The 15,810-nt window shown below is 37.8% G+C and overlaps 1 protein-coding gene across 1 annotated transcript in view; it reads left to right on the top strand.

The window, feature by feature from the left end:
• The window catches only part of CUNH7orf50 (chromosome unknown C7orf50 homolog), a 135,712-nt gene that overhangs the window by 100,479 nt on the left and 19,423 nt on the right, over positions 1–15,810 (top strand). The window contains exon 3 of the mRNA XM_026083176.1: positions 7,922–8,097. Within this exon, the coding sequence (XP_025938961.1) occupies positions 7,922–8,097 (176 nt within the window). The remainder of the gene's footprint in view (positions 1–7,921; positions 8,098–15,810) is intronic.

The raw sequence follows: 15,810 nt of genomic DNA on the forward strand, positions 1-15,810 counted from the left end.
CGTGTAAGTCGCAGAGATGTGGATACAAATGACTTCTCAGGGGTGCTCTTTTTCTCTGTTTGTGATTCCTGTCTTCCCCTGATTGGTTAACATGCTTTAATTACGGGTAAGAGAGTAAGTGAAATACTTCTACAAATACGTAAAAATTCCTGGCAGTGTTGTAGTTGCAAATGAAGCAAAACTACATTCCCCAAGACTGCGTTGCTGATGTTGTCTTAAATATTCCTGTAGTATTCAAGACTATGATACAGGTAGGCAAAAAAAAGAAAGAAATGAAATATGGTATTAATTTGTGCTTTAGGACTTAATCTGTTAAAATATGTATTTTATAGGAACAAATAGTCTGCAAAGTGGAATTCGACAAGCTAGTTTCTGTAAATCACGTTGTTCTGTGCGCCTGTAAACGCTTCGGTTTGATTTATTGAATTGTGCAATTTCTTCTTATTCAGCAGTTCATCCTGACAACACTTTCTGTACTCTTCAGAACTGGACGCAACTGTAATAAATGTGTAAAGATCACGTAGTTTCAAATTAAGCCAAGTTTCAAGCTAATAAAGCTGTGTTCATTCTAAAATACAGTTGCAAATTTAGGATGCTGCCTGATCACTTGTACTTAGGAGATACTTTAGCTATGTGCGTAAGGGTGTGGGGTTTTTTTCTTTTTACATTTATACAGTTCCTCAAAGAATCCTTTCCTGGATCAGAAAGATACAAAAGCTTGTTCTTATTTAAATCTGGCTTCCTGCAGGACTTGTTTGAGGTTTTTCTGCCTGGTCGTATCTTCAGAAACCTTTCCAAATCAACATAATGTAATTTATTCCCAATGTTTCTGTTGCCAGGGGTTGAGATTATAAAAACAGGTTAGTTTTTATGAAAAATTTAATTTTCCTCTGTATAGTTCTACAGACATGATATAAGGAAGCACATTGCTACAAATGTTACTTTTGATTCAAAGTTTGCTTTCTTCATGGTAATGAAATTTCATATGCCCTCTCTGGTCGTACTTCTTCTGTTCATAAGGTGGTAACTAATAGAAAATAGTTATTTAAATTCAGTATGGTTGTGAATTATTTCATGTTAATACTATAGCTGTGGTCATAACATAGTTCTTTCTTGTTCATAGTTCTCAAACCTCAAACAGTAAATCATTTGTCAATCTTTCTTTTAGGAACCTTGCATCTAAGGATTTGCCAGCCTTTCTTCCTTGCAGTTTTTGAACTGTATTTATAGATTTTGCTTTTTTTTTTTTTTTTTTAAGCTGGCAGATGGCCAGTTATTTATCTGCCTTCATACGTATTGTGCAAGAAAGAAACTGAACATTTTGTATGCTAAAATAATGGGGCAAAAGGCTACTTGTAAGCAAAATTCATTGTGTGGCTGGTCGGTAGCTTCTAGTCAGTTCTTGGACAGTGAACAAAGCCCCTTTTTGATATTGCCCTATATTAAAAATAATGGAATAACATGAGCTTAATGAAGAAACAAGGCAATACAATGCTCCTACTATGAAAAATGTGGTCATCCATTTCCTCATCTTTCTCTTTGGAGTTCAAAAATTTGAAGCCTTCTTTATATATTTGTCACTCTTAATCATGCTTGCGGCTTGCTTTGCCGTTCTGCAGACTTCTGTTATTGTGCTGGTAGAAAATGATAAAAGTCCACTGACTGTTGGAGGGGCTCAATTCACTGGCGCCAATGGTAAATTCGGTTTCCTCCCTTTTTCCCCATGTTTTCCAGTTCTTTTCCTGTTGCCTTTGTGGAGTGTCCTGTTCCATCACTTCTCTATTCCAGCAGATTCTTTACATTTAGTTCTATTTATCAGGGTAGGTTACAGTTAGGGTCACGCAGAGTTTGTCACGTTGCTTGCGGAGCCCCGACGCACTGTTGGTTGCAGCAGTACAAACGATGCTTTCGGCCCCAGCAGAGCAAACGGGTGTGTTGTGGTTTTGTCTGTTTGCGCTTGCTGCTATAGGTCGGGAAGCAGGGCTGAACCACTGAATAGAAGTTCAGACCTACATAGCTGAACCCCGACGGCAAATTTATAATAAACGAACATTAAGTTCTTTGTGGCTGTTTTCAGCGTTTCTGACTCCATTCAACCTTTTTGTGTGCTGGCAAAAAACAACTGGTGATGCAAGTGTAGGATTCTTTAAAACAGTGATAAGCAAGAGGAAGGAGCAGAAGCCTTTAGAAAATATATGAAGTTCCACTCAGGTATGAGGCAGCCAGGAGCCTTTGGTTAACTATAAAACTGGAAACAAATTCAAACATTTACTTGCTAGTCTGCTGAAATGCAACAAAATTAGTTTGCCTTTAATACCATGTTTGTACTAGTTCCATAGCTATCATAGTTCATAGTACCCTGGCAGTTTGAGCTTATGTGCAGATTCAGCCTCCGAAAAACTGTATTTGTTTGTTTTTGCCACTCCTGCTGCATAAGAAAGGGTCTGATGTCTTCAGGAAATCCTGTCTGGGGTAAAACTTTCTGCCTTTTCCAGGCTGCCTTGCAGTTACAGTTGTTTCTTTTTTGTTCTGAATTGTTTAGCAGGTCTGCTTTACGCTGTTAAATGCTTTACTCGCTCCTCTTTGAGATGGCTGCCTTTTTGTGATGGGCAAACTCATTCCTAACCACCACTTATAAAATGTTTTAAATTTGGGAAGTATTTCCAGATTACAAATAATAATGGAAGACTTCAGTTGGTATGTAAAACTGCCACAGCTGAAGCTATCAGCTGTTTTGAGTCAGATGTCTCACACTACTTACGCTGTTACTATGTTTACACAAATTTAAAGACTGGCACTGATGAAGGGCACTCTATGGGCCGTCACAGTCCTTTGCATGCAGATTGACATAGTATAGCATGAACTTTGGGAGTTTGCTCGAGGATAGGATGTCTGAGCTCGCATCTCCTTACCCTTGCGAAAATGATGTGGATTTTTAATCAGCATATGTGTTAAAGATTTGGGGATCTATCTCTTACTCAAAATATGGCATCCAGTGGCAGTATCCCTCTTAGCACCTTTTCAGGCCTTCTGGAAAGTTTCCAAGTGGAAGATTCCCACCTCCTTAATCATGGAAAGAAAAACCCTAGCTCTCTCCTCTGAATGTCATTCATTCAAGTGTGCTGACCTGGCCTGACCTCGTTTAGATTGAGATCTAATGAGCTCGCAACCCAAGGTGGCATGGTAGCGCTCAGCAGGCTTTGCAAATAAGCAAATGTTGTGTTTTTCTGTATGCATGTGTTTTAAATTTATCACATCAATAAACAAGTGTATCGCACGCTCAATATGGACTTTACAATGTTGTAGTTAAGAGTAAATTGTAGCACTACAAATTGCGATGTCACTTTATAAATATAGAAGGGGACAACGTGGAATATTTATGATCACGAAAGAATGAAGTCCTTATTGTTTTTAAATTTAAATACAGATGAGATAATACTAAAACGCTTAATCTGAATGGCTCACAAATTTTGGGCACATCTGTCAGAAAAACAGTCATATTAATGGTGCAGGAAGAGTAAGATTAAAAAAATAATGCTGTTGATTTAAGAAAGGAGAGATGCATCAGGAGAGTATCATAATGGAGACCAAGTTAAAATAAATACAGCTAGGCATTAAATTACATTGAAAGATTTGGGTTTGTTTTCTTTTGAGTCCCAGATTGGGGGGTGGAGGGGAGGGCAGAGCTGGGAGTTTTTTTCTTCTTTTTTTTAAAGTTATTGATAAAACTACTATCAGCCTCAGTGGGGAGTATACCCCAAAATGCACATACTTTGTGAGGGACATAAACCTTGAGGCCTTCAAATTAAAAAGCAGTTAAGGACAGACTGGTACATACCACTAGACTAATAAAGCTGACAGGTATGGATAAACGTATGGTTGTAACTAGAAAAAGTCATTGGAGTTATAAAATTCCAGGCATTTTCACAGCAAATGTGTGGGGAGTTCCAAACAGAAGTCTCATGAATCATATTTTTGTTGGCCTGAATGATGGTATGCACTATCCGAAGGGTACCTTAAGCTATAAATCCCGACTCCCTTAACCCTGGAAGAGCTCCAGCCCCGAAGGGAGAACAATGCTCTTGTTTCAGAGGGCCACAGCGCATAAATTGTTATGCTGGCAACAAATGTTGTTAGGGCTTGGTATTTATGTTGGGACCTACTTATGGGGAGGCAGCAACTTGTTTTCTTTTTAATGGAGCAGTCGGAGAGAGGGATAAAAAGCTTTTTGATAATGTGAGGAATGTGGGGGGGAAGGGAAGGTACGGAGATACGCGGTTACTGTAAGGCTGAAGCAGCAGAGGCCTCTTTATCAGGACGGCTCTAATGATGTGCCACAGTCGCTTTATTTGAAAGCTTCATGGCTCGCAGAAAAAGTAAACAAATTCATTACATTATTTTTAAAAGAAGATTAAGTGTAGTGTGTTGTCTGTTGGACAGCTGCTGTGGTAATCTTTTACAAACACTTTATAAATGACCACCCTCAGTGTTTTCCTGGGTTTTGCATGGCAGGATTGTTATTTTAATAAGTACTAGCGTGGCTTTTCAAAAGAAAATGTTGTTTCCTGTAAAACAATTACGTACCTACCTTCACCCTAAATATTATTTCTTCTCAGCATGAGTTACAAAATGTCTTCTATACAAATGCAGTATATGCTGCTTTTTTGTGTCTGTGTTTGCGCATGAAGGCTGGCTTTTCTGTAAAAACAAATAAGTATTTCAAACAAAAAAGCAAATCTTCTATGTTGTCCTACTCTCATTTATTCTAATGTCTGTTTTCTTGCCCTTTTTTGGTCTTTGAAAACAGAAGGTTGAAAAGATGAGTCAGGAGTAAACTTAGATGATACATGAATTGATGCTGAACAAATGTTTAGTCCTCAGCAGGTGTTTTTGGCAAATAAGATTATAGTCAGGTATTGTCTTGTTTAACTGTTCTTTGTTTGCATGTCAGCAATAATAATGATATTTAGCACCATGTCTGGGTTTTCGTTTTAGAGCACTGGACAAACACTAACCAATGTAATACCAAGGATTTGGCGCTTTATAAAAAGTGATTTTAACCAACATTTTCATAAAGTGATTGATCTTTTTGTGTAATTCAGGTTTCAGTTATGGGTTCCCATAACTGGTGAAGAGGCATCAGAGGGAGTAAGAAGAGCATTGCTTTTGCTTTCAGTTTGTCCTCCCGGGGGATTCTCATGCTCTGGTGGAGATAATTTCACCCCACCTTGCAAGTATGATGCTTTAGTTCCTCTGAGATTTAGATACTCGTTTGACTTTAGGGTGGCTCATTTGAACAGGTTGATACCGTCAAATAGCTTCTCAAAGCAATAGGGACGTTAAGGGCCTGTTAAGTTCCTGGCAGGGCCCCCTTCCCCACTGGACAGTAAGTAGGTGTTCTAACCTATCATTTAATGACACTTTCTTCCATAGCAGCTGGATCTGAGCAGAGTCCACTCCATGACTGTAATTCTTGTTCTTGAAAATGTTCCTAGAGTTTAGACTCCTTTACCTTCCCCAAGATGGGGATGCGAGACACTAACACAAGTGCCATAGGTATTGAAGCTAACACAGAATCCTCCAAGCTTCCTTACTTGTCTCCGTATACTCCACCTTCCTGGGCTTATAGTTGAAGTGTTTGAGGAACATATGGGTTTGAAAGAAATATCAGAAAAGCATACTTTGCTGATTTTGAGCAGAAGAATTACAGATCTAGATATCTCAACACACACTTGCGTGCAATCACCCCTTTTTCTGTCCTTGTCATACAGGAATCTTCTGAGCCTCCGTTCTGCTTTACAGTCTATTTGTGTACAGATAAGGTAGACATTTCCTCAGCCTTCCTATATCAGTGCCATTTTTGCTGCTGTTGGTTGCTGTTTTTTAATACCCAGCGACCTCACCTTCTTCTAAATTTAGCTTGTCCTCATAGGAAACTGTTTCTTGCTCTAGTTGTGTTAACAAATCCAGTACAACTGTTTCTGAGGAAGTGGGTTAGTGGATGGGGTCACTGGCAAATTGTTACTGTTTGGTCAGCATCTGGATCATATTTCACATTTCCGTATGCCATTATGTCTCCACAGTATCAAACATAGCCCCTTCTCCTCTTGTTAAAAGTCAGGAGCAGGAAATTTAAACTGTGTCTTGAGAGAACATGCTAAATATGGCAAGATACAAAATGGAAGCCAGACAACCTGTTCCAATCTAAGCCCATAACTTAGAAATGTCTCAATATTTGCAATTTTAAGTTGGCTACAAATGATAGTAGGGATGTACTGTAGCACAGCAAATAGGAGCAAAAAACCCCAGCTGTCATCATAGAAGCTAGTACTTATAGTATTTTTGTTACTGGGTTTCTGTTGTTAACTTGGAAGAGGAGATGACATGTAAATGGTCTTCAGTGTGCATACCTTTAGCCTCCTTAATACTGCAGTGCCTGAACCATGGAAGCGGCTAAGAAGCAACAGTTCCTTAAACCATAACAAAGGTGGCAAGTTTTATTCAGGACTGTGTGAAGTCTGTAACTCTCAGATAAGCTAAGAATTAGCTTGGACCATTCAATCTTGGACTTGAAAAAATCCAAAAGTAAGGCCAAAACAGTCCAAGAGTCTTGTTTTCAGAATGTCATACTTTTCATTGCTCAGTTGTTATTGAGAGGCTGCACATAAGAGGCAGTTTTACAGTGTCCAAATTCCTACTGCTCTCTTGAGGTACATAGGGATTTGGATACCCAGATGCTATTTTGCCTACAGTTTTATGAAGGTTCATGTCAGATAATCATCAAAGTAGTTAGGGTTCTGTAAAGGGTAAATTTCTCAAGAAGACATGATAAAACTGGTATTTGTCCTCTACAGTGTGAATGGGGAGGGGAGAGGAAGCACAGTCATAGCTTGTTTTAGACTACAGAGTGTTCGTACAGGAAAATAAATTGTATTAGAACGTAGAAATCTGGCAGGGAGATGAGTAAACAGCCATCTAGCGTTACGCTAGCTGGAGCTTCGTATGCTTCCAGTTGATACCTAGCCATTGATACTTGACAATTCAGTGGGACCATTGCCTGGAAAAGTCATGGATCAACAACTCATGATGCTCTGGAAATCACTGAAGTAAGTCTCATCTTGTTATGGAACAGGTTTGTATTTGTATACTGAGTGATCTCACACTGGGTTCTCAGCAGAACTATTTAATGCTCTTCATCTGTATTTTAAATAAATATTTTCATTTTGGATGTGCCTATGCATTCATGTTTTCAATATGGATCACTAACTGTTCAGTCTCTAAACTAAAGAAACATCAGTCTTTGTGAGATGTGTATGTACACGCAATATACCCAAGGTTGGTAAAAGATGATCTAGAGCTCTTGGATTAAGATGGTAGTTGTCACATCATCTCCTCTGGCATAATGGAAATTTCTACAATAAAGATGAAGCACCTATGTGGAAGACAGTTTTTCTCAGTCCAGGGCAGTGTGAGATTACAGAACAAACTGCCCCAGAAACTATGGATCAAACGAAAACTCCACTTCTCACACTTCAGCATGTATATGTTAAAATAAAAAATCCATACCCTTCCTCCACTACTAAACAGCCTCTGCTGCTCACATTTCTCCCTCCCATATGAGAGAACAAACAGCACAACAAATTTTAGGTATGGTGTTTAATGTAAGCTAGAAGGTGTTCAGATTACTGTATTGCTGAAAACAGTATAATCATCTATAGAGGGCAAAACAGTGTTTCTGCAGATTTCTGCAATTGCAGTATTTACAATTCTGTGAATTGGGCAGAGCAGAAAATTGATGGAAGTATAGTGTACAACTTGAAGCTTCTAGTTTGAAATATTTAATGTTTTCATCAATTGCATTTCTGCATATTAGTTTGCATTCCTACAGGAATATAAACTTTTTCTATAAATATTATTTCAGGCAACAAATGAAGAGAAAGATCTTACCGCAGAGGAAAGACGAAAACTGGAAAGAAAATTAAAAAAAGAGAGAAAGAAAAAAGAAAAAAAGCTGATGAGAGAAGCTGGGATCTCTACTAAAAAAGAGGAACCCAAAAAGCTGTCAGGATCTGAGCTGGCTCTGGCCTATTTAACTAGGTAAGAATACTAAAACCACTACAGATGGTCCCTATAGAAGTAAGCTGTAAACTGTGTCAGAAATCTAGAGCAAGCTGAACCAAGTAATAAGACATTAAAGCAAATTCCTGCAATTAAGTACTAAGTTAATGTTTCATCTCAGTTGACACCCTTCCATGCAGTTGTTCACCCCATTTTATTTATATCACAGTTACAACTGAAGGATGTTAAGTATGGTACAAACATTTTATAAAAAGTTCTTGTCCTGAAGATGTTATAGTTGAAACATAAATATCACTGGGTTAGCTGCAATTACAAAGATCAAAGGCATATTACAGAAAGGATTGCACTGGGGAAATTAGTTTTGTTTATTTAGTACACTGTTTTAAGCAAAGGAGTTTCATTTGTTCTCTTTATATAAGCAAATTTCATTAAATGGTTAAGAATTATGGTGTCTTAATTTAATCTAATGCAAATCTCTGATATTTGGATATTTGTAAATTAAGATGGAATTATGCAACTATTTTAAAGTTAACAACAATGCCTTGTCTTTGCATGCCAAAGTGTATAGCAAGTACAGTGACTGATTTTGGATTGGAAGTAATTACCTAATCTAGTTATCCTACTTTCTTAGAATACTTAAAATTCCATCATAAGGCAAAGTCTATGGTCAAAATAAAAAGGATTAAAATAAGACATTCATAGTATAGAACAAACAATAAGAGGTCATGTATAAACAGGAAGATAGTGTTTATTTTTTTCCAAACTGCAAAATATTCCCTGTCCCTAAGAACTCCAGAACACTGTCATGGTACAAATAGTAGGTTACCACTTGGAATAACTCCAGTGCTGCATCTCTGGCCATGCTTAAAACTAAAGTATTCAGACTGTCTGAATTGTTACTTGCAACTTTCAGTGGGGAAGGAGGAAATTAATTGCATTCCAGGCAGAGGGACATGTGCATTTTTGTTACATAACCTTCAGCATGCAGTGATAGCAAAATGGCAATAATATTTTTGATCTGGAAAACAGCTGGAGTAGTTCACTGTTTTGAACTGCAAATGGATTGACAGTGGTGAACTACCATCTGTGCAAACTGTACTCTGGTATGTGTGTTAGTAAGTGGTGGATATAGAGACAATGGTTTTCAGGTTTGGAAAGCAAAGGAGTAAGCTGTGGGTTTTTGGTTAAAATCCACTGTTATTTTAATGGATTTTTGCCTTGTTAGGTGAGAGAATATGAAACCTACTGTATTTGAACTGATTTGACTCCAGAGTTTCACTTTACCCTTTCCAAAATATCTTGAAACAGTACACCTGCCACATAACTCAGTCATGTCATACATGGAGTCCAATGGCTGTATGTATGGCATTAGGTTATCAGGGATTATTTCATCAACAGCTGATTTGAATTTCATAAACTTAACTTAGGGGTAGTCATAAGATGTGAACTGCTAAGCAAACATAACTGTAGATGGTGTTCTAGCCACAAATGTCATGTGACCATCTTGCACTATTGTAAATTACTGAAAAATAGCATAATCCTTTTATACTTCTAAAGTTTTTCAACCTAGCAAGATTGGAAAAAGGAACAACATTTGGTTTTAAAGCCATCAGAGAGGTAATATGGTAGTTGGGGAAAGTAAACTAAAATCCCGGCTCTTAAAGTCCATTGTAAAAATCCCAGCAACTTCAGTAGATCAAGGATTTCAGTCTACATGTTTTTGTAGTGTTACAGGCATGAATAATACATGGGAGGATAAGGTAATCTTAGAGATGCAAGAGCTTAAAATAATTGGAAGTAAACAAAATAGTGCTGTGGATTTATGTTTTGCCCCACCTACAATAAAAAGCCTTACATTAAATAAGGGTTGCTAAGTGAAGTGGAATCTTAACTCCCTGACTGCATGTGAATCTCCTGTAGGACAGGTGGAACTTGAAGTACTGTATGATAATTAAAACTGTCATTTTTATTTATTAAGAGACTATTCACAGCATTAGAGCACAACTGTATGAGGCTTTAGCTTTGGAGAGAAAAACCTTAAATTTGTTTTAATGAAATGTCTTTTGATAAGTTTCAAGAAACGTTAGAAAGCATTCAGTGGAAGATTTTTGTTACAAATCTAGGTTTTTGAGGCGCACAGGAAAATTATTATTTTGTAGGTAATACATATTTTAAGAGGTGGAATCATCTTTTCTGATATGTGGCATGAAATAAAGAGAAATTCCTCATCAGAGAAGTAAATTTCTCTTTTAAGCTGAATGGCAGGAGGAAGTAGCAAAATTCTACTTGGAGAAAATAAAGAAAAGCTAGTTGATGATGGCTGTTGTTTTGGGGGGGATGTTGCACTTAGAAGGCCCTGCTTCTGGAATAGCTTTGTGTGTTCTATTAAAAAAGTAAAATGGAAGTAGCAGGCAGCCCACAGGCAGCAGTTCTTTCTTTGCTGAGGCACTAGATGACTTTCACAAAGACGTGCCTCATCCTTTTAGCTGCGATGAATTAATGAAGGGAGCATTTATGAGCGGGAGCGAGGCACGCGGAATGCAGGGGAGGGCCGGACTGCTAATTGGATACTTTACTTCCTGATGCCTTTGATACAAACAATGCCGCAATTAGAGTTGGGTTCAGGCTAATGCTTAGCGTGGAAGAGCAGCACAAGTCATGCGGCTGTCCATGACAGAAATACTCCTGCGTGCTCCCTGGGCCAGGGGCTGCTAGGGGCCTTCATAAATTTCTGTATGCTAGGCACAGTGTGCTGTAAACCCACCATTTCTTCCAGTTCTCCAGATTTGTTACTAGTGAAAGACAAAATCTGAAAACAAACAAGCAAATAGCCCCTAATGCTTTACCAGCCTCCTGAGTTCAAGTTATCATTTTATTGGAGGACCATCCTAACAATTGAGATTTTTTTTGGTATGCTTGCAGTGGCCGTATATCAAAGTCCATATGTAAAAGAAGCTGATATCGACTAGCAAACTGCCGGCCCAAGCTAGACTTTAGAGGTGCTGAAGGGTTTGCCCTGTGAGCTGGATGACATTGATAACCCAGACCTTTCTCATCAGAATGAGGCCAGGAGGGACACACGGAAGTTTGCACACACAGAAGTTTTGGCACTCTTCATCTCATGGCTCATGTTTCTTTCTCCCTCACCTTGCATTGGCCTGTGAGAAGAGTAAGGGAAAGGAAGAAAGGTCTTTGCTTCACCAGTTTTTCTCTCATCTTTCTCCACAATGAGATAAGCTCTGGCAGTTTCCCAGCACAGTTCTGTCTAACTTAGAAATCACAGCATGCCTATGAAAGTAGAAAAAGGAAAGTCTACCAACACCATGTGCTCTAGCTTTTTGGAGAAAGCAGAGAGAAAGATCTGAAGATACAGAGGATTAAAAATAGGGAGCTGAAGCAAAAAGGGGAGCAGAAGGGTTATAAAACTATGAGAAGGAGGAAAAAAATGTGGGATGAGGAAGAAAAACTGGTACTGAACAGAAGGGAAAAAATGTATAAAATTTCTGCAGAGGAATAGGGAAAAGCAAGGGTGAGGAAGTGGTTAAACAAATTACATAAATCTTTTCCTTTTGATGATGATATGCCTCTTTTATGATGATAAGTGACAATTCAGGTTTAAAGCTGAGATGAGAAATTCTCTCATTTCCTTGCTTCTTTCAAAATATAGAATACAAATTCACACTTTTCTGAGCATTGAGTGCCTTCAAGTGAAAAGATGTTGCAATTCATGGGAATGCTAATTAGACTTAATTATAACCTAACTAACCTTCTATGGTGCTAAAATGCTGGCAGAACGCGTTTGTCTTGGCAAGTTACTCACTCCTAGAAATGTTTCTATTCTTGTGTTTGGCTTAGAAAGTTCATTGCTATATGGATCCGCACATATGGTTTTCTCTATCACCCATCAAAGTAATAAGGATCTGAACAAATGTTACCAAGAGTATGTGGAAGGCCAAGACTGATATCATCTGAAGTAGAAGAAATAGATAATATTCCTCTCTGGATATTACTGTGAATTACCTAAGCCTTGGAATATATATCAATAATATCCATAATAATGGATATTGATCACTTGTTAAAATTTCAAAAATAAACTTCTGGAGCATGTTCTCTTTGCTCTGTAATGATCTATATTATACTAGTAATATGTATTACCAGAATGTTTCCCAAAATTTCCTATTGAGTGGGGAAATAGTGCAGCTCTGTTAACAGAATGTCTTTTTTGTTGAATGCTGCAACTAAGTCATAATACTGCTGAAAACAATATCGAACCTGGGGTCCCTGTTTATTTGCTGTGTTTGCAGAATGAAAAAAGATCCCAGCCCTTGGCCAAACAGTATTACACCCAGTGCCTAGCATGGGGAATTTTAAATCTGAGAAGTAATGCTTCCTTTCAGAGAACATACAAACATCAGGGACATTGCTCTAAACTTTTATATCTAATATGTATAAAGTATATAAAGTTGATATTTATGCCAAGGTTCCTGCTGGAGCGGAGGCCAGCTAGGGAAGGGCATTAATAAGTATCTTAGTGTTAACTCAGTGATAGCATCTAGGAAGTTCCTGATTTTGGAAGCAACCAGTAAACCGGAGTGGAGGCCTATGCTGGACGCTAAAGGGAAAGCAGTATCTGAGAACTGTGACCAAACAGCCGAGAGGAGAAAATGGCCCTTCAGGAAATCACAAAAGTATGCAGGATACCACATCTGGGACCTGGTAACTGTATTGGGAGAGCTCCTGGGCAAATAAACCCAAACTCATTAATTTTGAAAAACAGTTCCTAAATTTAAACTAAATCGAGTGGGCTTGTGTCAGGTTTAGTGTGTGCCTCGTTGGTCCATAACATTTTTAAGCTGTTTCTCTTCTCACGGTTTAAGTGTTTCTTTTAGTCTGAATCAGTGATGATTTCTGAGGTCTGATTCCAAACTTATTTAGGAGAGTAGTGTACACAGTTTCACTGGCACCAGCCTTAATCTCTGTTAGTTTCAGACTTGGCACTGGTGTTGATGTTTCACCATCAGTGGCTTAAGCTTTTAGATACTAAGAGTAACAGATTCACTAGAAATCTAAACATACATAGATATTTTTTTTCCTCCCTCCAGAGACTGACTACTTGGGTTTGACAGCAGTTATCATGTAGCGTCCTTTCTCCTTCCTCCACCCTCCTGAAAAGACAGCAGTTTTATATAGGGAAGATGTCAGTGGATTCTGGGAGGGAGGCACAAATGATGTGTTTTTGAGGCCCTCCCTCTGGGCGTACATAAAACCACTTATTTGTAAGTAAGATCACTTCACGTTTGGAAGCAGATCTGAAGAAAAATGTTTTGCTCTGATTTTTTTTTCATGTTATGCTGAGATTATATCACGTTTAAGCAGATTCAAATTCTGTTTCTTTACAGTATAATTCATATGGGGTTTTGGTACAAATTAGAATGCTGTGGCCTTTCAAAGAATGGCAAATATATTTCTACTATGTTTTAATATTCTGTGTAATTAAAATTTGACATTAATATAGGGTATGTTTTAAAGTAAGTTTAAATATCTTTCTAACCATTTGTTGCTGTTGTTTTAGCTCAGCTAGAACCTATGGTCTCAGTATATTCATTCAGAGTCAAATATTATTGAATATTCCAGACAGATTTTCTGTTACTAGTCTTGAGAAGAAAACTATTTGAAAAGTATTGAGATTCCAGAATCTCGTCTCCTAAACTGTCAGAATAAATAGGAAGAACCATACGCTCATGTAATTAGTAGAGTTTAAATCATCTGAATGGTTAGTAGCATCAATGCCAGTGTTTCATTCTATAAATTCCCTAGGTGTTAAGCTGCTCTAAACTTTACAGGTCTTCATCAGAGTTTCCACAAAGCTTTAGCAAATTGTTAAAAGTATCTCTGTATCCAGATTTTTTTCTCACTTAATTGTGACTTTGCCATTGTCCCCAGAATGCAATTCCTAGCATATGTAACGCTTGTAAGAAGGACTTTCATGAGCTGATGCAGACTGTAGCACAAAAAGCAGGAAAGTCTCATTACAAACTCTCCCTACATAACAAAAGCCAAGACCAATGAATGAGTTTCCTTTATGATAGGGAGATACAGCATTTGCAAAAGCTCATCACTTCTCTTGAATTTCATAGACTAGTGGAGAACTAATCAAATTATGAATCTCAATTAGCCAATAGCAAAAGTACTATGTGAACTTAAGAAAAGCTATTGTAATTAGAAAGGAAATTGTTGCTGAATTCCCTTTAAGAACTGTGGCTTTAAGGTGTCTTGAAAGAGCAGCTTTTCCTTAAAGATTAGGGAAATAGTGATGGAGGATAGTTTTGCTTTAGTAATTGAAGGGCTATTTTTTAAAGGTTCAGAGGCAAGCATTAACTATGGATGTAATTAATTTATTCATACATGCTTTTGGTCATTTTGTCACATTCATTAGTTATATAACAAACCTTATGAATCCAGAGAATCAGATATGGGAAAATTTGTATTTGGCATTGTTCTGCGGCTGTTTTTTATGAACTTGGCAGGCACTTTCTACTATCTGATTTCTTGTGCCCTTTCTAACACTATAGAGATTTGTGATTTTGTTTTAGCACTCTCCTCCAACTTTCTCTGTTGCCTTCATTTTTAATTTCTACCAGGGCCTAACTTGCCTTTAAGTGGAATTTCTCTCCTTGACCTCAATCAGTGTGTCTGTAAAACCGAATGTTGGCAGACTGGTATTAATAATTGAACAGGTCTTCTGCATTTTAAAGGAAGTCTCTGTCTCTGTGGCAGAGAAAAAGTCTTACCCTGACAATAACAGAGTGAGTTAGGTTATCATCATCCCATGGTCCTTGCATAACTTCAGTAACCCTTGGCAGGTGATGGAGCCACATCAGTTTGTTTATAGTTCCCTAACAGCCCCAGTAGTACCCAGAAACTCTACAAAGCAATTGGATGGATCTTTGAGCCATATCATGTTGTGATTTCATGTTTAATTTGCTGTCTGCTAAAAACCCTTTGCCCTTTTTTTTTTTTTTTGGTAAACTATTACTCAGTTTTGTGGAAATTTCAGTGTTGGCATGAATATGCCAGCTGTAACCATAATCAAGTTTTCGCTGAATGTCATAGGGACAATACTTTTCACCTCACTTCAGCCTGGCTGTAGCGAAGTCACACACTACCATTTCAGAGCTGGATTTATAATATACATTTCCAAATGTTAGTGTTCTCATTATCATCTGATTATTCAAACTGTGCATTTAGGATTCTGTGAATGTCATGTTACACTCCAGTAATAGCAACACAGAGCTTTTGCCTGTTTAATCAAGATGTGTGACTGCAGTCCAACGTGATGATTTTCAGTCCCTACGATACACTCATTGACTTCTGGATACACTTTTTTGTATCTTGGTGGCAACTGATAGGAGAAACTGTTTTGAATCCATGCCAGTGTTTTTCTAACCCCAGAATGACATACACAGGAATATTATGCAGGAGTTAACTTTTAAAGCATTAGTAACTTCTTGATGGGATAGCTCTTTTCTGTCATTCTGTTACAACACTTTTGCTGCTTTGCAAGAAGCACATTAACATCTAACTTTTAATTTATTGAGTTTGTGCAGATTACTGTTGCTTATATATATCGTGTCTTCTTCTCGACCTATAAATATTATAGCTATCCAGACTAAGTAGCCTAGGCTGTACCTGTAGAAGGGCTCACCAAAAAAGGAGGACAACAGTTTTGGT

Source organism: Apteryx rowi, unplaced genomic scaffold (assembly GCF_003343035.1).
Source record: "Apteryx rowi isolate R43461 unplaced genomic scaffold, aptRow1 scaffold_6, whole genome shotgun sequence".
Taxonomy (NCBI): Eukaryota; Metazoa; Chordata; class Aves; order Apterygiformes; family Apterygidae; genus Apteryx; species Apteryx rowi.